Source organism: Manihot esculenta, chromosome 15 (genome assembly GCF_001659605.2).
Source record: "Manihot esculenta cultivar AM560-2 chromosome 15, M.esculenta_v8, whole genome shotgun sequence".
NCBI lineage: Eukaryota > Viridiplantae > Streptophyta > Magnoliopsida > Malpighiales > Euphorbiaceae > Manihot > Manihot esculenta.
The window spans coordinates 8,266,940-8,289,681 of NC_035175.2; the positions used below are offsets into that span (position 1 = coordinate 8,266,940).

Genomic DNA, 22,742 nt, shown 5'->3' on the forward strand with positions numbered 1-22,742 from the left:
GCATATATTCCACATTTATTTTTCAAAAAGTCAATAAGTAGGCTAATTTATTACTTAAAATCCAACCAACTCAGTTGCCAAAAATATTTTATTTCCTTAAAAAAGAACAGCATAGCAGCCCTATTTTATTCTATTGATGTCGTGTCACACTCCTAATAAATATATATACATGCATCAAGGCGGATATATATATATATATATAAATGTTTCTATTCAATAAATTTTTCTTTGTTAACATTATTTTCCAAGTTAAGATAATTTGCTTGAAAAATTTAAAAACTCATAGGGAAGACTTATTCCAAAGTTTACTATAAAAATCCAATTAATCTATTAATAATGAATTTAAAAAAAATAAATAAATAAATAGACGTAGGTATTTATTTCAGTGACAAAGTGTCCCAGCTGCATTATAATAGAAGGCAGATGTCCGATATGTTACCTTCCAAGACGGGAAAGGAATAAGGCTTTTAATTTCCTTCCGTTGTTTTAGATATTTTTTTAATTATTTTTATACAAGTATTAAATTTTTCAAAACATAAATTATCAAAAATTACAATAGTATTTATATAAATTTTCAATAAAAATATATAAACTTTGAGTAATATATATTATTTAAATAATAATCATAATGGTTAAATAGATTTACCAGTAAATTGTTTTGCTTCAAATAAAAATTATTTTAAAATTTTGAAAATTGAATTTAGTTATACATTTGATAAAAATTTATTTCAAATCATTTTTTTTTCATTTTTAATTCAATATTATTTAAACTTGTTTAACCTTTTTATTTTTTTTTTTTTTGAAATGGAAACTTGTTTAACCTTATATATATATACTTTAAATTAATAATTTATATAAAATATTTTTTATTCATAATTTTTCGTTTTACAATTGAATAATTATATAAAAAATATTAAATTCTATTAATTTGAAATATCCCATTATAATAATAATTATTACTATATATTGTATTTATTTAAAGTTTTTTTAATAATCAACGTATAAAATTCAAGTTTAATTATTTTATCTTTGATATAAATTATTTTGAAAACAAAAAATTTAAATAAATTTTTGAAAAACCATACATAATTTTATTTTTATATGTAATAAAAAAATTTTAAATTAAAAAAAATAAAATTTTTTTATTGCAAACAAAATAATCATAAAAAAATAAAATTGAATTAAATTCTTGATTTTAAATTGAGAGTGGTAAACTAGATTAGATGTTATCTGAATTTATTCTATTGGAGTTGTTAAAAAACTAAAATTTTAATATTATAATTTTAACATTTTTTAAAATTGTATGAAAAAACAAATAATCAAGTAGGTTTAATCTATTGGAGTCAACAAATAATTAGACATACAATAATCCATAGGGCTCAAATCTTCCATCACCAATCACCTCCCCATTGCATAATTACGTTCCGAGTGGACCGTAATAGATAGAAAATTAAATCAAATGAAAATGGCAGGGCAACTGCGCCACCTGCTTCCCATCGTTATTGCTCTATAAAAAAAAAAAAAGCTTCAATGGGACCATTTCACAAACACTGAGAACTCATCAAAACCATTAGCTTTAGGTACAGAAAGACGATGCATCCCTCTCCATTGACGTTGGTGGTGATAGCTTTATACGCAATTCTGTTTGTATCATCGGGAGGCTTGGCCTCTGCTCAGCTATCTCCAACATTTTACGATCAAAGCTGCCCAAATGTCTCCTCCATTATCCGTGGAGTCATCGCAGAAGCCCTGCAAACTGATACAAGGATTGGTGGCAGCCTCATCAGGCTTCACTTCCATGACTGCTTTGTCCAAGTAAACTTTTTGAAGTTCATCTCTCTTTTTTTCTTATTTATTTCTTCTCTGATCAGATCAGGCCTTGATTTAGTGAGGATTTCAAATGTGTACGTGTTGATATTGTTGCAGGGCTGTGATGCTTCAATCTTGTTGGACAACAGTGCTACTATAGAGAGTGAGAAGGAAGCTCTTCCTAATAATAACTCAGCCAGAGGGTTCGATGTTGTTGATAAAATGAAGGGTAGATTGGAGAGTGCTTGCCCCGGCGTTGTTTCTTGTGCTGATATTCTCGCTGTTGCAGCTCAAGAATCTGTTGCTTTGGTAATGTTGGCTTTGGATGTGTTTAGTACAGTTTCTTTTTAATAAGAAATGGATTAATTTTATTAATAATTAGATATTAAGCATGCAGGCAGGAGGGCCAATATGGAGCACTCAACTTGGAAGGAGAGATAGCACAACGGCGAACAGAAGTCTAGCTAATACTAGCCTTCCAGGTCCCTTCTTGACCCTTGAGGGTCTCAAGTCCGCCTTCACGGCCGTCGGCCTCAACAACGACACTGATCTAGTTGCCCTATCTGGTAATTTTGAATTATTGTTTTTACATAATACTCTCTAATAACTTATTGCATGACTTTTTTAATTTTCATTTAATCAATTATTTTATAAGGAAAAAAAAAAATAAACCAGTGATTGCTTGGTATCTACCAGGTGCTCATACATTTGGAAGAGCTCGATGTGGAGCCTTTATCCAACGATTATACAACTTCAATAACACTGGTCTCCCAGACCCAACATTAAATACAACCTATTTGCAGACACTTCAACAGATATGTCCTCAAGGAGGAAACACAACTGTAATAAATAATCTCGATCTCACAACTCCTGATATTTTTGACAATGATTATTACTCAAATCTTTTAGCTGGGGAAGGCCTTCTCCAGACCGATCAGGAACTGTTTTCAACTCCTGGGGCCGATACTGTTGATATTGTGAGAAATTTTAGTGGTAATCAGACTGCTTTCTTTGAAAGCTTTGTGGTGTCCATGCTCAAAATGGGAAATCTCAACGTTTCAACAGGAACAGCTGGAGAGATTCGATTGAACTGTAGTAAAGTTAATGGAGTCGGAGCAGACACCCTTCTTATTAGCTCTATGTGATCTAATAAGAATATTGTATGCATACTAAAATAAAAAGCGAAAAATACACTGATGTATGCATGTATGACTTACTTTATAATTTATGGAATAAATCGATTTTCACGTGATCCTACAAGAAATATTAAAATTTAGTAATTTAATTAAATGTACAAATGAAATAATTTTCCTAATATAAATAAATGTATACAATGTACAATTAAGAAATTATTTATTACTTATTTAAAGATGCCTAGACTAGCAAATTAATTGGATATATGCAATGAAATTAGTACATCCCTTAAATAATTCTCCCCATAAAAAATCAAGATTTTAAAATTTTCCCACCCTCATAATGATTAAAAGAGCATCTATTATTCAAGTTCCTTAAAAATAACCATAGCTCTCCATCATATTTGCAATTCAAGCCAAAGAAGCTAGTTTACTTTCATCCAAATTATTAGTTAATAATTAACAACGAATTTATGTTAAATATTTAATAAATTTTACCTACCTGTCATATATATATAATAATTAATCATATAATTTATTTTACTGTTAAAACAAATATATAATTATTAATTTATTATATTATTTTAATCAAGTAAAAATTAAGTAATATATATAAAAAATAAAACTAACAATTTAATATATAGAGAGAGATATAAAAAAATAAAACAAATATATAATCATTAAATTTTTTTTAAAAAAAATTTATAGTTTATTAGTTTTATAAAAGAAATTAATATTTTTTAATAAAATGTTTTAGATAGTAAAAGTATAATTGTATACGCATGTGCCAAAACCAAGAACTTTAAAAATCATGCTAACCAATTAATGTACTTAAGCCCACTTTCTTATATCCCTAATTAATTAATATGGCTATTAGTATTTAACATATACATGCAAATTACGTAAAATCTAACTAAGGTAAGCAGATTACGTATTCTGTGTTATCGTCAACGCTTGTTAGGATAATTATTTATTTTTATTTCTAGTTTATATGTATAAAATTTTTTTTAAAAAAAATTATTAGCAATTTTAGAAATATTAATCCAAAAATATTTCCATGGAATAGGAAAAGAAGCCTTTACATATATATTTATACAGAAGGTGACAATTATATGAATAATAGCTATGAATCAACCTAACTGCTATTTGTCTTATAAATGGTCATCAGCCACCTAACCATTTAATTATTGAATTGAAACAAATATTATTATTTATCTCTCTATTTTGATTAAACAATGAAAGCCGGTAAAAGGCTCTAGAAGTTTTAGAAAATCTGTCTTTTCTCCCTACTTAGGGACAATAATAATATTGAAATTTTTATTAAATAAAATTAATAAATGTTATACGTAATAGGCATAAATTTTTTATATTTATTAATTAACATACAAATATAAGTAATAATCGTTAGTATGATGCAATATATTATTTTATGATGCTTCATTTTTAATTTCAACCAATTAAAAGGTAGAATATTAATTTTTTTAATAATAAAATAAAATTTACTTATTTAATTTTTAAATATTAAAATTTGTTTACTACTTTTAATAATAAAGTATAAAAATGGATTTGAACTTATTTTCACAATGAATTATTGTCGGAAGTATAATAAAAATGAAGGAAGATTATCTGCAGTTATATGGTCGACAATTACCATCTAAATCAGTTAAATTTCCCTTTAGGACAAATCGTGCTTGATGTTAAACACAGGTTAGGTAAGAATATGACTACAGACATGTGAAAATTAATGAAACTTGCAGAGCAACTTCCTCAATTTCAAATCTCTTCTTTGTCCTTCTCACTCTATAAATAGAACCTTCAAAACATCATTACACATCCAAAACTCATCACTGCAATACATAATCTAGAGGAAAAAAAATGAAGCATCCTTCTCCATTATTGATGATAGTGGCTGGTTTGGTCTCTGCAATTTTGGTCGGAGCGCAGCTGGGCTATGCTCAGCTCTCTCCGACATTTTACGACCAGACTTGCCCAAATGTCTCCTTTATCATACGAGAAGTCATCCTGGAGGCCATGCTTACTGATCCCAGGATCGATGCCAGCCTCAACAGGCTTCATTTCCATGACTGCTTCGTTAATGTAAGTTAATTTTGCAACCACACATGTCATGATCTCTAAAGTTGCAAACGGGGATATTTTTGTAATTTTGACTGTTTCTTCTTTCTGAAATTCATTTATGAACGTATGGAATAATATTATAACAGGGCTGTGATGGATCACTCTTGTTGGACACTACTCCTACTATGGAGGGTGAGAAAGAAGCTCTTGGTAATAACAACTCAGCAAGAGGTTTCGATGTTGTCGATACAATGAAGGCTAGGTTGGAGAGTGCTTGTCCTGGAGTTGTTTCTTGCGCTGATATTCTCACCATTGCTTCTCAAGAATCTGTTACTTTGGTAATGCATATCACTATTAGCTTTCGACGAGTTTTTAATTATTCTAGTACATCAAACTTATTGCAATAAACTTAACAAAAATTATTTAAATATTTGATTTTTCTGTACATTGAATTTAATTTTGGATGGAGCTGGAGCTGACAGGTGCAGTTGAGCGTAGACTAATATAAATGAGATTGGTTGCAGGCCGGTGGGCCAACATGGACTAATCTACTTGGAAGAAGAGATAGCTTTAATGCAAGCAGGGCTCAAGCTAATCTTAGCCTTCCAAGTCCCTTTATGACCCTCGAGGAGCTCATCGTCAATTTCCGCAACGTTGGCCTCCCTAATGTTACCGACTTAGTTGCCCTCTCCGGTGAGCTCATATATTGCTTATTAATTACAAAATATTGCAATCCCTCTAAGTTTTTTACTTTAGGGTATTATATTATAATTCTTTTTTCTTATAAAAAAAAAATCTTTTTCAGGCGCTCATACGTTTGGACAAGCTCAATGTCGAACTTTTAGGACTAGAATATACGACTCTCCTGAACTACCATTGAACTCAACTTATAATGTAACACTAAGCAGAATATGCTCAAGAAATGGAACGACGGATGCAAATTCGAGAACCCAGCTTGATGCTACAACACCTAATGTGTTCGATAACCAATATTTCTCTAATCTTCAATTTGGCAGAGGTCTTCTAAAGAGTGATCAAGTTCTATTTTCGACTCCGGGATCTAATACTACTGAAATCGTTAATAGATTTACTGCTAATCGGGCCGTATTTTTTCAAAGCTTTGTGGATGCTATGATCAGAATGGGGAATCTCAGGCCTTTAACAGGAACTGAAGGAGAAATTAGATTGAACTGTCGCAGAAGAAATGGCAATTTGGCTGAACCGGGCATTCGTATGGTTACTTCTATGTGATTTAAGAAATTTCTCTTTTATGTCCAACATTAAATAAATTAATATGATCATTGTTGGATCTTATAGAGTGCTGTGTGGAGAATCAAGAAGTTTGAATTTTACTTTTCTTTTCCTATCTAAAAATAAAATAAAAAAAAAAAAAAACATGTGTAATAAAAAGTTATTGTAAGTTTAATTCATGTCTTCTCCTTCGCCTCTTTTTGTGTTTATTTGGTGTGTACTGAAACTCTCAAATCGAAATAAATATATTTTTAAAATCGTTTAAGTTTATGTCTTTTATAATTTTTGAAATATAGAATTAAAATATTAATAATAGCATTATTACTTACAAATTTTCACAAATCAAACTTTGGATTTTATGACGAGAATTCAAAGATCAGATATTCTCTTTTCTTTTCTTTTTGTTCTTTGTCATATATATTGAAGACTTTAAACAAAATAGCTGTGGACAATTGGACATATCAATGGGTCGTAACTTGTTGTTTGGGCAGATATAAAAGTAGAAAAAGAAAAATCAACAAGCTATCAACGTCCACACACATAGGCCCCCGCCCCTCCCTCACGCGCTTCCTCTAATTCATTGAATCATGATATTTTCAAATAACTCTACAAAAGTCTTGATCGCTTCATTTATTACAATGCATACAAAGTATCAGAATATGAAAATCAAAATGGTCCACATAAACAATATTTTTAATAAATCACGTTGATTCGAGTAATTTATAAGATTATAAAATTAAAAATATCGATGATGGATAAATATAGTTCGAGTTAATTAAAATATATGATATAAAGTTTTTTTTAAATAGTTGAAATTGAGAAAAATATTTATAAAGTTATTCACTTATTAATTTTTAACGGTAATATATAATTAAATTAATTTTAAAAGATTAAAATTTAATTTAAAAAAATAATAATAAAATTAAAAGTAAAATTTTTTTAACTATTAACTCTTATATTTAAGCTTAAACAGGCGTTAAACTCACGTGCAACTTGTGAGCTAATAAGCTCACGATTTGTAAGTTTTGTCTTTTTGCTTTCCTTACTTTTTCAGTTTCGAATGATTATCCAAATACTAATTGTCTGTGGTTGCAATCTTCTCATGCATGCATTATCTTTCCACAAATGACTATCTCACAAGTCGTGTGATTCACGGCTGCTTATGGTTTATTCAGCAAAAATAGTCTACATCAACAATTTTATTTCTTAAAAAATTAATTTATAAAATTTAAATTTCAATTGAATTTGTGGAATCCACACGCTTAATTGAAAATGATTGTACTAAGTCACTAACGCTTTATAAATTAATGAAATTATGCAAGCTCCATTGAAATGCGTGCCGGGAATAAGGATCCAAATGGCATTTATTCCACAACTACTGGTTATATGTCAAATTTAAATTTCTCTCTGATTTATCAAAGTCAAAACCATAAAATTAGGCTAATTACTTATTATAATCCAAGCAATAATTAATTACTAAAATTAAGGTGATTCAGTTTCGATTCTAATACAATTATGGTTAAGAATTAAAATCTGACTTAAAGTCTTAATTTTTTATTTTTAAAAACTATATTTAAAATTAAATTTCTGTACAATTTTAATACGATTTTAAATAATTTCAATACAGTTTTAATACAATTTTAAATAATTTTTTTAAAAAATAAGATTTATATTTTATAAAAATTTTAATTAGCAAAACTTTCGATACAAGTTTTCCTCTGTAGTACCATGGAGGCATTTTCAGGTTCGGCCGCCGAACATGAGATAGTTTAGGGGGCAAGTTTGGCTTCCGAAAATGACCAAGGTTCGGCCGCCGAACATGGAATAGTTTAGGGGGGCAAGTTTGGCTTCCGAAAATGGCCAAGGTTCGGCCGCCGAACTTGCATGAGTTTTGGAGGCACTTTAGGCTGCCGAAAGGTGGTCTGGCAGCCCCTATAAAAGGGCTCTATGGTCGAAACCCATTTGTAACTCGATACTCTCGCTTTTTCCACTTCTTTAAATCTAACTTTTTCTTTTCCCTTCCCCATGAAAGAGGATCTGCGTTAATTGACTATCGATGAAAAAGAATATGTTGTTATACCTATTAAGAGTTCCAGAGCTATGCTAATCGTCACTTATGATTTCTGTATGGTATCAATTTTTCAGAATATGCACTCTTTGACAGATTTATGGTATCCTTTAGAGAGATATCTATTATGGAATTAGAGGCAAAAAGATATTTATTTCTGTTTTTTAATAATGTTGATTTTGAAAATATAGGAAATGGGACCTTTGGTTGTACAATCGATTTCTGCTTGTTTGGAAGGAGATACAAGGTAATGAAAATCATCTCCATATCTCTCTAACTCATTCTGATTTTTGAGTTCTGATTAAAGGCCTCCCTTCTGGTTATTATAACGAGACGTTGGCTAAATTGGTCGGAGATTTTGTTGGCCACTATAAAGAGTATGATATGAAAAATGTTTCAGCTATGTCGTCAGATCTTATGAGAGTTAAAGTTTGTTTGGATATTCGTCAACCTTTGAAATGGCGGAAGAAGTTTGTTAGAGATAATGGTACTGTGTTTACTGTAAAGTTTCAATACAAAAAACTGACTATTTTTTGCTATCTATGTGGGAAACTGGATCATGTGGAGGCTTTCTGTGACTTGCGGCTGGTGTTGAAGAAAGAATATATTTAGTTTGGTTGAGGTGATTTTCTCAGAGCACCTGTTCGTCGGAACCATAGACCGACAAGTAGTTTCAATACAAAAAGCTGACTATTTTTTGTTATCTATGTGGCAAACTGGATCATGTGGAGGCTTTTTGTGACTTGCGGCTGGGGTTGAAGAAAGAATATATCTAGTTTGGTTGAGGTGATTTTGTCGGAGCACCTGTTCGTCGGAACCAGAGACCGACAAGTCTGTGGCTGAGTGATTTCAGTAATTCTGCTCCATCGGGATTTGTGGTAGGATTAGCATCAACTAGCAATTTTGAAAACACTAATTCAGCAGCACATAATAGGCAATTCTCCTTATTTGGCAAAAGTCAACCCATTGTAAATAAGGAGACGGAGGACCATATTATGGACATGGATAAGAATTCTGTGGGTCAAGGCAGTTCTGATAAGTTTCATGAGGAGATTGCAGTCCGAATAAATGATGATGCTAAAAAAGTCCAATAAACACTAAACATAATGTTGTTATAGGTTTTCCTTTCTCTCAACAGAATACCTCTAATAACACTCCTGCGAATGTTAATTTGACAAGCAATAGTGAAGCGGCTCATCTAGTCAAATGTCAGAATAGCCGAAAACAATGGTTGTCCTGTGTTGGAACTGTCGAGGACTCGGCAATTCTCGGACAATTAATGCATTGAAGGATTTGGATACTAGTTACAAGTCGGACATTTTATTTTTGATGGAAACAAAAGCTCTTAATTCTCGTATGAAATTTTTTTGTAATTTTTTACATTTTGATGGTGTCTTCTCAGTAGATAAGGATTGGGAGGAAGCCTTTCGTTAATGTGGAAGAGTCATATATCTGTTTCTGTGGTTGACTTTTCTTCAAATTTTATTGATTCAGTTGTTTCGGAATGTAATGTTCAATAGAGGTTTACTAGTTATTATTGGTTTCTGGAATAGTAACGACGACGTCAGTCTTGAAATCTTATTAGAGTTTTATCTCGTAGAAGCTCTCTTATGTGGTTTTGTTTGGGAGACTTTAATGATTTATACTCGATATATGAAAAAGAAGGAAGAATATATTTGCCAAATTATCTTATGCAGAGGTTTAGACAGGCACTTGAGGACCATCTTTACTAAATTATTTTATGCAAGAATTTGATTTTGAATGATGGTAAATCTTTGTTAGACTCTAGAATGGATATTTCTGCTAGATGGTTCATCATAATACTACTCTAACTGCTCATATTTTGACTAGAGAATCTATTAGGCATAATCGTCTTTCTATTTATGATGATATTCATTTTTATTTAATGAAATTTTATTAATACAATAAACAATTTTATTTTATTTTTTTAAAAATTTCGATATGATTTTAATTCGATTTCAATTTTTATTTTAATTTTTTTAACTTTAATTTTAATTTTAATTTCAATTCAAATCTTGATTTTTTAAATATTATTATATTTATTTTAAAAAAATAAATAATTAATATTAAAATAATAATAATAATAATAATAATATTTAAATAATAATAATGTCAATATTAATATATATTTTATATAATTTTCAATAAAAATATTATATTATTTTATATATAATTATTAATTATATATTTTTAATATAAAAATACATATATAATTAATGTATAAAGATATATTATATCATTAATATTTGATTCACTCATATAATAAATAATTAATATATTTATAGTTGAAATAATAAATACATATATATATATAATCTATTTAGATAGAATAAATTATATTTAATTAATTAAATTATTTAAATTATATTATTAAATTTTTTAATAATTAATTAAATTATATGATTATTTTATAATATTTTTAGTAACCATTTAATAATTAATAAAGAAAGTCATATTTAAATTATATGAATAATAATTTAATTTAATTATTTTATACACAATTAATAATTGAACCTAAGATTTAATTTTTCATTTATAAAATCAATAAATAATTTAATCGAATCACTGTGACAAAAAAATATTTAAATATTTTATAATTAATATGCAAATATTATTTTATAAGTTTACAAGAAAAATCAAATAAAAAAATATTTATTAACTTTTTATAATTAAACTTAATTGTAGAGAAAAGATAATTTGACGAATTTGGCTATACTAATTAATGTCAAACAAAAAGAAGTTTCTTGCACTTAAACATAAAGGGCAAAAAAGTCAAAAGAGAAGTTACAGATTTTACTATGATAATTTATTAGATAATCAAATATCCAATTATCCTATTAAAAATTAATTTTAAAAAGTCAATTAGAGAAAAAAAAAAAAAAAGAAAGACCAACATTTGAAGAATTTTTAGATTTGAGCCTTCTTAATTTAGTTTAATTTTTTAATAGATTAACTGTATTTTTCAATTATTGAATGGAAATAATTGAATTTTCCATTGTGTACAAAAGCTGAATTCAAGTTTGATTTCAAACTTTGTTATAATTGTATCTAAACAATCAATTGAAAGTTGTTTTGTTTAAATTAATTTTTTTTTAAAAATTATGCGAGCGTTTTGTTTCTTTTTCCTGTTAATCCAAATAATAATAATACAACCCCTTCTATGCAAATACGAAAATGTTTCCACAATGCTAATATTAACTATAATTTGTTTGGTATTTTATTTTTTATATATATTTAAAAAAATATTTTTTTATTAATTTATTAATTTTATTTATTTAATTATATTTTTTATAAGTGAAAAAAAATATATATTTATATGCGATATACTAAATCTAGTGTAGTTTATCAAAATCAATCATACACGTGTAATCCCATAAAGGAAGAACTCCAATGCTTAGAAGTGTCAAATCTCAATATCGTACGACTACACTCTGACATTTAATATTTATAAATTTAATTTTTGAAAAAATTATTATAAATTATTTAAAATACTTTTTAAATATTTTATATATATATTAATATTAAATAATTTAAATATTAATAAGAATGTATACAAAAATAATAACTAATATTATTTTGAAAAGTGATAAATAATTTAAAATAAAAATTTTAAAATGACAACTATTATAGTATGGAGTTAGTATTTATATTTTAAAGTGGGATTATTTGGGATCGTACAGGACGGCGATATTAAAAGCATTTGTCAGAAAAAAGCTGAGATATTTGAAGACTTTGATGCAACGCTGGTCTGTGGCGCACTCTTTGAAACGGAGAAACCAATTGCTTTACGTAAACTAAAAGCCAAAAATTATTTATTAATAATAAATCAATCTATAGGAATTGGTCAAAGATATTATCTTGTAATCCAAGCCTAAATGTTTGAATTTAGGTGTGCATGGCATAGGTTTCAAAAGGAGAAATTATTTGGTTCTCTCAAACACTACATTATAATTTTCTTTTAAATAAATAATTAAAATGTATTCAATGTAATTTGTATGCGTTGTCGTTTTAGTTGATTTTGCTTGTATTTCAAAAGGAGTTGAGAGTATGTTATTTCATTCCATATATCAGGAACTCCAGGGAGACACCCATGGCTACAATCTTGAAATTTTAATGGGGATCTTTTATCCTCTTCAGGTATATCCTTCTTTCTATAAACTGAAGGGTGAGCATCTCTGCAAAAATTAGTCATTCTTGTAACGTTTAAAAGAATACTGGTGCCCTCATCTCTTGAAGGACAGATTCCAGAACTTTCACCATATATGGATCATCTTCAAACTCATTAATTTCTCCTCCCTCTCACCGTCACAACGGCCGCCGGAATTCCATTCTCCGCCTCTGTAAATGTATGAAAGTTAACTAAACAGCGCATAAACTAATAGCAGATTTTAAGAATACTTAGTGGTTCACGTACCTAAAATGAGAAACTGTGTAGCTTCTGTAAATGTAAATATATTGCATCTTCTCATTTTCTCTATCCATTTTAAGTTCTTCTATTTTCGCACAGATGCCTTGTGTCTTCTACTTCTCTTCTGCATGGCATTTTTCTTCCTTTCATTTTCCTTGTTAGATATATCTTGGTTTTCTTGATAATGGGAATCTTTTCTTAAATCATTTTTAGATGATAAAGATTGAGAATCCACACCATCACTCAATAATGGATTAATGTAGTTGCCTTCAGGTGGCGGGGACGTGGGATCATTTAAGAAAAATTGGATTTGTAAGAGGAAGTGGTTCTAATGAAACTATTAAACCAAGGAGCTGAGTAAACGAAATAAGCACTAGATGATGGATAAAAGGCAACGAGAAATGTACAAGTTACAAAAATAAAGATGAATCCAAAAGCAAAAGCCAGATTTCTTCTCCTTGTAAAAATTGAAGCAATGGGTATGGATGAATCTATAGCTTTTGAAGGTAGATACGTTTTGTTTTTGTTTTTGTTTTTGTGTATTCCCTTCTTTCATCACGATGGAACGTTGTCTTCGATAAAAAAAAAATCATGATGGAACGTTGTGAACCGAAATTTGGCCGATAATTTCCAAAATGCTAGCTAGTTTCGGTGTAGTTGATTTTTGATGTTGCTAGTTTTTCGATTCTGCAAGGTTTTTATGTTGGGCTTAATGTGTTTACACTGTTGTTCTTTTGGGCCAAACTAGAGACATTTAAAAAAAAAATCATAGGCCTCTATATCTGGTTGTCAGGTTTTTTGAGCTTTCTTGTATTTTATTCTGAGTTAAAACTTTGTTAAATTCAATGATAAATTCATCATTTAGATTTCGCTGAACCCAGACTCTCAGTTATTCTTTCAAGTTCTAACTGCTAAATCCACACGAGCCATTTTCTTTAATTCCCATCATGATATAGATCTCATTCACTTTGTTTCTGATCTAAATTAATTAGTTAATTAATATATATATATATATATATATATATAAATTAATACAGGCCACTCTTCGGACTGCTAGAAAGTACTCCTTGGAATATTTTTTCTGGTCCAAGGTAATCTGAAAAAGGCAATTATGCTTACTCTTTTTATAAATTTTTATTCTAAAAAAAGCAAATACAAATAAATGATTGCATCTTCAAACTTTCTGCACAGAATTTACTCTCCGAATGAAGCCAGTTTATTCCAGAAAACAATCCCAGAAAAAGAAAGAAAACAAGTTGCCCATTTTATTTTCATCTCTCTACTCAAACTGCTCATAAATATCCTATACTATAATTTCTGCTGAGCAATCATATGCCTTGGCTGCATACTCCAACCAATTATCTTATCTAGACTATACATCTCCTACCTTTCTACGTCTACCCACTTGTGCCTTCTCATTATTGTACTCTACTTAATATTGTATGCTAACTTGAAATTCTAGGTATCAATAATATAAGAGAATTTTGAAAAATATATATTTTATATTTTACATCTTCATGTCTGGCACGTGAGTTTTGAGGCCCCACCAGAAACTAGTAAGGAACTATTCTGAAAACTGAAATAGCAGCAGCGGTAACCCACTACACGTCAAAGCAAAAAATGAAGGTGGCAGCTTTGCTTGTGCAGAGGAAACTTAATTTTCGTTCATGCAAATTAATTTAATTTGCCTTGTCCTTGTCCAAGTAAATTTTACAACTCTCCTTATTTTTCCAAATCAAATTCTCGCTTACAAGGAGATCAACGGTGGTTTAGAAATCCAAAATTTTGGTTGGATGGATGAATATTAATTATTCGATAATATTAAATAGCAGGTACTTAAATATATTAAATTATTTTAAATCTTATTTAAATTTATAATAAGAGTTAGTAATGGGATGAGCCAATTTCAAATCAAATTGAATTGGATTAATTAATATATCTCAAATTATTTGGATGATATGTTTGGTCAGCTTTTCAATATATACTTTGTTTAGCTTTTTATTAAATTAAAGACATAAAAAAAAAAACAATTATTGGATTGATATTGATTTCACATTGGTACGTCAATTACTATGCATTTTGGTATATTGTTTGGTCCTTGCTAGGTGATTGCCATAACTGTCTACAAGCTATTGAGTTGTCACTATTCCAAACATTATTGGTCTGCTTCCACTTCTTTTGATCACATAAATAGACAAACTTTAATGAATTACTTGAATAATTAATTTTCCAGTTTATTTTGGCTCTTATCCTTATGGCTTTTGATTCATTTTCTTCAATTAATTGCGTTCTTTGATTTTGTGGATTTGCTGGTTTTGATTGGAACTACGATTTCAGCTCTGGCTTATTCCTTCTGATCATCAACTCTTTTCGTTTATTTTGTTTCCATCTGTTGTGGTTTTTTCTGCTATATGCATCTCTACTATTTCAAGTATGAGTTGAATCTCACTGTTTTCATGCCTTTGAGCAAAAAAATAAAAAAAAAGAAGAAGAATTTCTACAAAATCTTGCTTAAGATTCACTGATGACTTCTGCAGAGGAATGTACCGAGTTTTGCTGTGATGGCAGGAGAAGTATTTAGATAAAAATTGCCGTAAATTTAACTGCGGCAACGAAAGTAAAAGAAGGTTTAAGATGGGTGATTATTCTAATATTAGCTTATTAAAACCTAAGCTCGATTATCAGACCCCAGATATACCCTCTTCCTTGAGAATTTGGAGCTGAAGAAACTAAGAAATTTATTCATTAAGAAACATACATATACTTGCATACATAATAGCCTACCATCTCTAGCAATAAAGACATGAAATTTTCATCAACAGATTTCACGTTCAAAGCCTGCTGAGTTTTACATCTAACAGCATAAAGATATGAGACTGGTGATTAACTTCAAGATCTCAAAAGCTAAATAATTGAGAAACAGAACTAGAAGATGAGACTGTGCAGAGAAGGTTGGTAAGAAATGAGAAGAAAAAGAAGCAGTAACACAAAAGCAACACCCCAAGGAGAGCCGCCGGCACGATGAATGGCTCCAGGCTCCGACCCTGGCATGGGAATGCTAAAATGGGGGGTGCCTGCAGAGAGCCAGTGAACTGCAATGATCAAAACCAAAGGGGAGATGACTAGGAACCGTTGCAGAAGCTCGGATGCTGTGGCCATTATTGCATCGTAAACGAGATAACCCAAGAATCCACAGAAGAGAATAGTAGCTATCACTAGGAGCCTCTCCTTTGAGAAAGTGAAAGTTGAAGCTCCTGCTGTTGGGGCTGCGTAAGCCATGGCTACAAAAATCTCTAAAGCTGTAGCCAAAAGTAAAGAGCGAGTATAAATAAATCCGTGGATCCTTGCCTTTCTGTGTTTTTTCTTTTGGACTTTACAGGCGGTAGGCAGTATATATGCGCTTTTGTTTTTTACTTTTACCCCATTCTTCATTTCTTACCATAGCCGGTTATAGACCTTAGTATACAACAATCGTGAAATAAAAAAAATAATAAAAAAAAAACAAAAATTAACTCAATTTTTATTTTTTTTAATACGTATATCAAAATATAAATGAATTTATGATACTAATAAGAAAAATCTAATTGATACCGCGGAAATATTTTATAATTTCTTGCTGTTCGTGAATTACCTTCTGCATGTACCCGCTTGGAGCCTCTTTGACATTATTATTGGATTTATTGTTAGAAAATAGGTGACGGTAACAATATGGTTGGATCAATAAAAAATAAAAGTATAAGAATATATTAAAACAATTAATTAAAATTATAATAATATTTTACAATTTAATTTTAGTCTAAGATATAAATTATTAAAATTTATTATCAAATAAATCTAATTAAACCTTATCATAAATTTAGACATAAGTTAATATATTGTCTATTGTTAATAAAGTGACTATTTATTATGTTAGTCCCATTATTTAAAGGAGTCCTTTTTATTTAAGTAATGTGTTAAAGCATGATGCTCTTTCGATTTTTTTTACTGGCTGATATTAAAATAGTCTGATTATTTTTTTTGAAAAAAAAATTTAATATAATAGAAAGTTTGAAGTTTTTTTTTTCAAAACAATATTTTACAATTCCAATAAAATTGGATAAATTTTTTGTAGATTTTAAAAATTTAACAAAATATATCAAGATTTTAAACATTTGGATTAGATTTTCAAAACAAGAAAAGGTTTGGCTTACGTTTATAATTAGGCCGAATTAAAACTAGGTGAACTAAATCTGAGGGAAAATATTAGGATTTTCTAAAATACTCCGATTACATTTTGTTAATTTTAAATATATTATTATTTAATTATATTAGTATTTTATTTAAATTTAAATTAATTAATGAAATCTCTTAATATTCAAGTTATAGTTGATTAAATTTTATAAAGGAATAATTTTCTTAATATTTAAATTACTTGTATTTAAATTTTATTTTAAGTTAAATTATAATTTTTTTAAAAAAATAATTACAGTGTATCATTATTTAAAAAAAAATTTATTTAATTATTTAATTATATTATTAATCTATTTAAATTTAAATTGATTGAAAATATTCTTCATTAAATTTTATTATAGAATATTATTTTTACATTTAAATTTATTTATTAAAATTTTATTGTAAATTTTTTTTAAATAATGAATTAAAAAATCATATATAAAAATAATTTTAAATTAATAATTGACGCGAATTGATTTTTTAATAAAAAAATAAAAAATATTATAAATTTGTATTATATTTTTAATTAATACAAAAAAAAAATATCAATATTTCACACTATATAAAACTTAAAAGAAATATTTTTATTTGTTTAGAAAATTATAAGTTATTATTAGTATTTTTATTTATTTATAAAATTATAAGTTACGATAATAATAAATTTTATATTTTAAAATGAAAAAAGAAAGAATAATTAATTTCTAAGTATATTTTTTAGTGGTTATATATTTTAAAAATAGATCTATTAAACTAAAAGTTAAAACTTTTATTTTTTTACTTTTATAAATTAAAATATTTATGTCGATACAAACTTAATTCATTTAAAAAAAATATTAAAGGTTATCATTAAATAATATTTATAATATTTAAAAATTAAAATTTTATAATACGATTAAATTTATTATTGCTATTAAATGATAAATTTATTAATAAATAATTATTACTTATTTAATGTGATTGAATTTTTATAAAATAATAAAATTTAATTAATATATAAATTCGTTAGTATGGTTATTATAAATATCTGAACAAACCGCTCAGCAATATTAAAGTTGCATTATACTATATTTTTGATATTGTAGAATGAAAAGAGAAAAGGTTGTTTTTGTGTTTAATGAAGGGTTCAAACTAAAGAGACTATTCTGAATTTAAATTGAATGAAATTTAATTGACAGATATTAGATAATGTTATAAATAATTTGACAATTAAAAGAAAATAAAAATATAAATAATTTGATAATATAAAATTTTTAGATAAAATGGTGTTGTTTTAATTATTAATAATATATTCAATTTTAAAATAAAAAAATTATAAATTATTTTTTTTTGAATCAAAAAAAAATTATAAATTATTAAAATGATAAATCATAATATCAAAAATCAATGTTAATAATTTAAACTAAAAACTAATTTAAGTGTAATAAAAGTCATTCTTTATTTTTATAAAAAATTATAAAAATTTATTATATTAAAATTTAATTTTATAATATCAAAAACATAAAATAGAATAATATAATTAAAAATAATTAACATTATCGTTCAATTTATTAAAAGATAATAATAACATATTAAATAATTTAAATAATAAATTTATTTCATTTATAAAAATATATATTATTAAAATAATATTAAGATATCACATAATGAGTTTAAATTTTAAAAATTTATTATTATTTATATTTAAATTATTATAATAAATTTTTTATTATATTTTAAATTTAAAATATATATAAATAAATAAAATTGATAAATATTATAACCAATTTAAAAAAGGTGCCATGCATGTTAAATAATACTAATTATTATAAATGTATAAAATTAAAAGATTATATTAATAAAATGAAATTAAATTTTTTTTTGAAATGGGTGAAATTTAAATTATTATAATGTAACAATGAATTTAAATAAAAAAATTATTTTATTATAAGAATAAAATTTCAAAAATTAAATTATTTTTCAGTAAAAGAAAAAAAAATAAATTGTGGTTTTGTTAAAGGCATTCTATTGTAAATTATTCTTAAAATAAATTTGTAAAAAAAATAAATTAAATCAAATAAAACATTAAAAATCCAACCAAAATCTCACAAGTTTACCTTCGTTTTCTAGATAGAACCCTAACCAAAAACCGCGTCCCCAGTGTCCTGAAAATCTGTTTGGAAGAGGTTTTGAGGGTTCATTATTGAGGCTCTCCCCCCTGATTTTTCATATATATATATATATATATTTTTATCATCGTTTATCTCTCTTTACCTCTCGCGACGTCCGATAGCCACCCAGGTTTCACCGTCGTTTCGCTGTCTCATTATTCTCCGAGGAGCTTCCCACCTCATTCGCAGATTTAGAATGCCATATTTGTTGAAGCAGCGCTAGGAAGGCAGATAATAGGAAGGAGGAAGATAAGGTGGGCTGTTAATCTTTTCTGTTTTCTTCTTCTCAGCATAAGTATATCATTTGAATCTTTTCTCTTGGCTAGGAGCTTGTGGTTTTATTGAATACTTGGTTATTCAATTCACAAACGAAATTTTCTCTGATTCTAGTATACAAGACGTATACATGGATGTTCACTGAGCAATTTGTGTCAATTTTAATAATTGCTCATTTGCTTGGTAATATATAGGAAATCCATTGCTGCGTTTGTTCTTAATGAAAATCCTCAGCGAATTTCTGTTTACATAGTAATTTTAATCTAGCCAGTAAATTTTTTTCTTATTGATTGTGTTCGATGGAATCGAATCCTTGGGAAACTAAGTTACTGTTTGAAGCTACTTTTTTTTTTTTCTCTTGCAAATCTGCCACTTTACTTTATCTAGAACCCTGGATTATTCATTGCTTCCTCTTTGGCGAATCTAAATGGTACTGATAGTAATAGGATTTTTCAGATTGCTAGTTAATGCTTGGTTAGATGATTAGTTATCCGGTTTAATGTCTGACATGGTCGTAGTGAATGGACTGAACCTACAGACGTTTTGATTATTCTTTATTTCGAGAAATTTTGATGATTTTTTGAGAGTTTGATGTTTATACCTCGTGATGATCCCTAATGGTATCCTTTGGTACATTGCGTTCTATTTAAATGTTGGCTTTATCTGTTTTGCCATCTTTATATAGTTAACGTGATTGCTGTTTCATTCGATGGGTTATTTTAAATGAGTGAATTGCTTAGATGAGAAAGGAAATGATTTTGGGCCTAAAATTGGTGGATTTACATTCTGATTATTCTTTTGAGTTTTAAAGATTGATGGGTGAATCTTTAACACTGAAATGTGAAGTATTCTCTGTAGTATGTGATGTTTATTACTTGGGAGAAAAAACATCAAATGTTGTTGGTTTTATACAGTGTTCCGGGAATCTCATTGACATGATTGATTATTGCTTATTAGTAAATTTGAATATGAAACTTGGTTGCCTTTGAAAGTTGAGAATCTGAATTTGTTTGTGATGAGTTGCATAAATTGAATGGATGTGGTAGAGGTAAGAAGGCAAAGATAAAAATGTCTTTCCGAGCTTTTTGATTGTAATTTTATTCTATTTTATTTGACATACAGATTTGGAGTTTTATTTGCCTACGCAATAAGCTTTAGTCCAACATATAACTTGCATGAAAGAGTTTACTAGTATGTTAGAATATCGAGAAGTGATTTTTAATCTAAAGCTATATATGAACATTTTCTTGATGAGATTGAATTTTGAAATTGTAATTTCTTAAACGTTGTAAACTTAATTTAATCCTAGATCTCTTTTTCTAATTACCTCAGGAGAAGATATAAATTTGTGGCTTCTTGCATTGATTTTGGTAAGTGCTGATAGGCAAGAAGTGAAGAAAGCAAACAATGAAAGTCTCAGAGATTTCATCACCAGCCATCAAAACCAGCAGTAGCAATGTGATTAAGCCAAAAAAGCCCCCCTTCAGGCCAGCTCAGGACGACACTAAACCTCCACTCCAAGATCCTGTAACTGTTCTCACTTTCTCAATTTCAGAGTCATTTTACAGAGTTCTTGACTATTATACTATTCCTTAACACTTTGTCTTTTTTTGTGTGATTTTTTTTGTTTAAAAAAAAAAAATTCAGATCCTGAGATCAGACCCGATTGAGACCGAAGAAGCAGTATTGAAATTGCCTCCTTTCCCCACTGTCAAATCCAAACTGCAATCTTAGCAAGTCTTTCTATTTTTCCTTCCATAGGATGGAATGCTTAAAGAGGACACGTTTTAATCTGTCTGTCTGCATTTCCCCATATAATTTCCTTTCCAAGCAAATGAAAACAAGAAGTGAGATTTTCTTTCTAGTAGATCAAGTGATGAGTTCATTCTGGTGATGAAAGTATTTGATTTGCCACAAAATTTCTACAATTTGTTCGATTCTTGTTCAATATCCTTGAAGGCATGCCAGATGTAAGATATTAGAGATTTAATGATCCAGGCTATACTGAGAACAGTAGCATTACCTGATAAGTCGCATATCATCTGGCCACCAAACTTTGTGACTTTTTTAACTGCGGGATCAAAATTTGTATTTTCTTTGCCAAATTTCTTTTGTGTACCGTGTACTCATCATAGACGGAATTGCACAAGACTCCCTGAAACTGCTCACCCATTTTCAACATTTGTATTCATGTGTATTTCTGTCTAATTGTGTAGATGATGGCATAAGTGTTATGTTCAAGTATCAAAATCATCTGGAATAAAAATAGATGAAATTTGTTGGATTGCCGTTAAGATTGTCCACCGAAATATGCAATTCTGGTGATGATGACAGACCAAATTGTAATATTCAGCTTTGGAGCAATACATTTTCTTTCGCTTCAAAAATGCTTAATATGTAGGGAATCTTAGGATCTAAATTTCCTACTTTATGTATGAAAAAGCAGGTTATTGATAGTTAAGTAATAACCCAACATTTTTTTTTTAGAGTGCAAAATTTTGCATTAAATTCCTTTGGCACTTTTACAATTTACTGATGCAAGTAATCCCAGCCAAATCGATTCAAAGGAGCAGAGCCCACACCCTTGCACAGAGTCCAAATCAACTCTGGAGAATGGGACAACATCCAAACGCGCCATCCCAATATGCTAGATGCCGCCGCTCTAGCGGATCAATGGGTCATTGCCTTCCAAACGCACGCATAATTGCCTCTGCAAACACGAAATACAGATAAGCTCAGAAAAGCTACCACTGAAACTGATTATAAAATTTACTAAAGCAATATCTTTTTGGAACACTCAATAGCTAATGGAAAATTGAATTGCTTGATTCTTTTACCACAAAAAGAAAAAAACTATTAATTTTAAAATGTTTGATTTTTCTATTCCTACACTATAAAACCCTAAATAAATCAAGCTCAATAAATATGGGCGGCTTATATACCTTACTTCCTTAAGCTCAGGCTAATCCCAATACTCAATCCCCTTAAACCAAAGCCTTAGCCAGCCATTCCTTCCATTCTTCTTCTCCTAACATTCTGTTTCCGAGGAGATACAATAAGATTTTTTTTAAGGTATGATTTTATAAACCAGAGTTTTCATAATATATTTTTTATTTTTTTTAAAAGAAAATGAAGTTTTTAAAAGTATTTAAAGTAATGTTTTTAACTTCTAAAAACCTTATTTTAAAGGTCCTCATTTCCTCTCAACCATAAATTCAAGGTTTTTAGACTATGAAAAAACTTTAGTTACCTTAAAATATTTCTTCTCAAACAAAGTGCAAAGTGTTTAACTCCATGCCTCTCCCTGCGGTCTCCCCACGCATTTTGTCTATCCCGACTCC

At 28.3% G+C, this 22,742-nt stretch overlaps 3 protein-coding genes across 3 annotated transcripts; all 3 read left to right on the forward strand.

The window, feature by feature from the left end:
• Window positions 1–1,485: 1,485 nt before the first annotated feature.
• Window positions 1,486–3,061, forward strand: LOC110602498 (peroxidase A2). The gene is made up of 4 exons (XM_021740033.2): window positions 1,486–1,815; window positions 1,927–2,118; window positions 2,207–2,375; window positions 2,506–3,061. Exons 1-4 carry the CDS (start codon window positions 1,594–1,596, stop codon window positions 2,952–2,954), a joined length of 1,032 nt encoding a protein of 343 aa, XP_021595725.1. The 5' UTR covers window positions 1,486–1,593; the 3' UTR covers window positions 2,955–3,061.
• A 1,694-nt stretch (window positions 3,062–4,755) lies between these two features.
• LOC110602651 (peroxidase 15) lies at window positions 4,756–6,332 on the forward strand. The gene is made up of 4 exons (XM_021740222.2): window positions 4,756–5,039; window positions 5,165–5,356; window positions 5,543–5,711; window positions 5,824–6,332. The coding sequence occupies exons 1-4, from the start codon at window positions 4,818–4,820 to the stop codon at window positions 6,267–6,269; spliced, it is 1,029 nt and encodes a 342-aa protein (XP_021595914.1). The 5' UTR covers window positions 4,756–4,817; the 3' UTR covers window positions 6,270–6,332.
• A 12,723-nt stretch (window positions 6,333–19,055) lies between these two features.
• LOC110601032 lies at window positions 19,056–21,695 on the forward strand. The gene is made up of 3 exons (XM_043950890.1): window positions 19,056–19,379; window positions 20,734–20,928; window positions 21,049–21,695. Exons 2-3 carry the CDS (start codon window positions 20,809–20,811, stop codon window positions 21,133–21,135), a joined length of 207 nt encoding a protein of 68 aa, XP_043806825.1. The 5' UTR covers window positions 19,056–19,379; window positions 20,734–20,808; the 3' UTR covers window positions 21,136–21,695.
• Window positions 21,696–22,742: the final 1,047 nt, after the last annotated feature.

Excerpts from the sequence above, each read along its gene's own strand:
- LOC110602498 (XM_021740033.2), top strand. The coding sequence starts at position 1,594 with ATGCATCCCTCTCCATTGACGTTGGTGGTGATAGCTTTATACGCAATT. Across the intron at positions 2,119-2,206 it reads CTCAAGAATCTGTTGCTTTG|GCAGGAGGGCCAATATGGAG; the intron begins GTAATGTTGGCT and ends TTAAGCATGCAG. Across the intron at positions 2,376-2,505 it reads TGATCTAGTTGCCCTATCTG|GTGCTCATACATTTGGAAGA; the intron begins GTAATTTTGAAT and ends GGTATCTACCAG.
- LOC110602651 (XM_021740222.2), top strand. The coding sequence starts at position 4,818 with ATGAAGCATCCTTCTCCATTATTGATGATAGTGGCTGGTTTGGTCTCT. Across the intron at positions 5,357-5,542 it reads CTCAAGAATCTGTTACTTTG|GCCGGTGGGCCAACATGGAC; the intron begins GTAATGCATATC and ends GATTGGTTGCAG. Across the intron at positions 5,712-5,823 it reads CGACTTAGTTGCCCTCTCCG|GCGCTCATACGTTTGGACAA; the intron begins GTGAGCTCATAT and ends AATCTTTTTCAG.
- LOC110601032 (XM_043950890.1), top strand. The coding sequence starts at position 20,809 with ATGAAAGTCTCAGAGATTTCATCACCAGCCATCAAAACCAGCAGTAGC. Across the intron at positions 20,929-21,048 it reads AACCTCCACTCCAAGATCCT|ATCCTGAGATCAGACCCGAT; the intron begins GTAACTGTTCTC and ends AAAAAAATTCAG.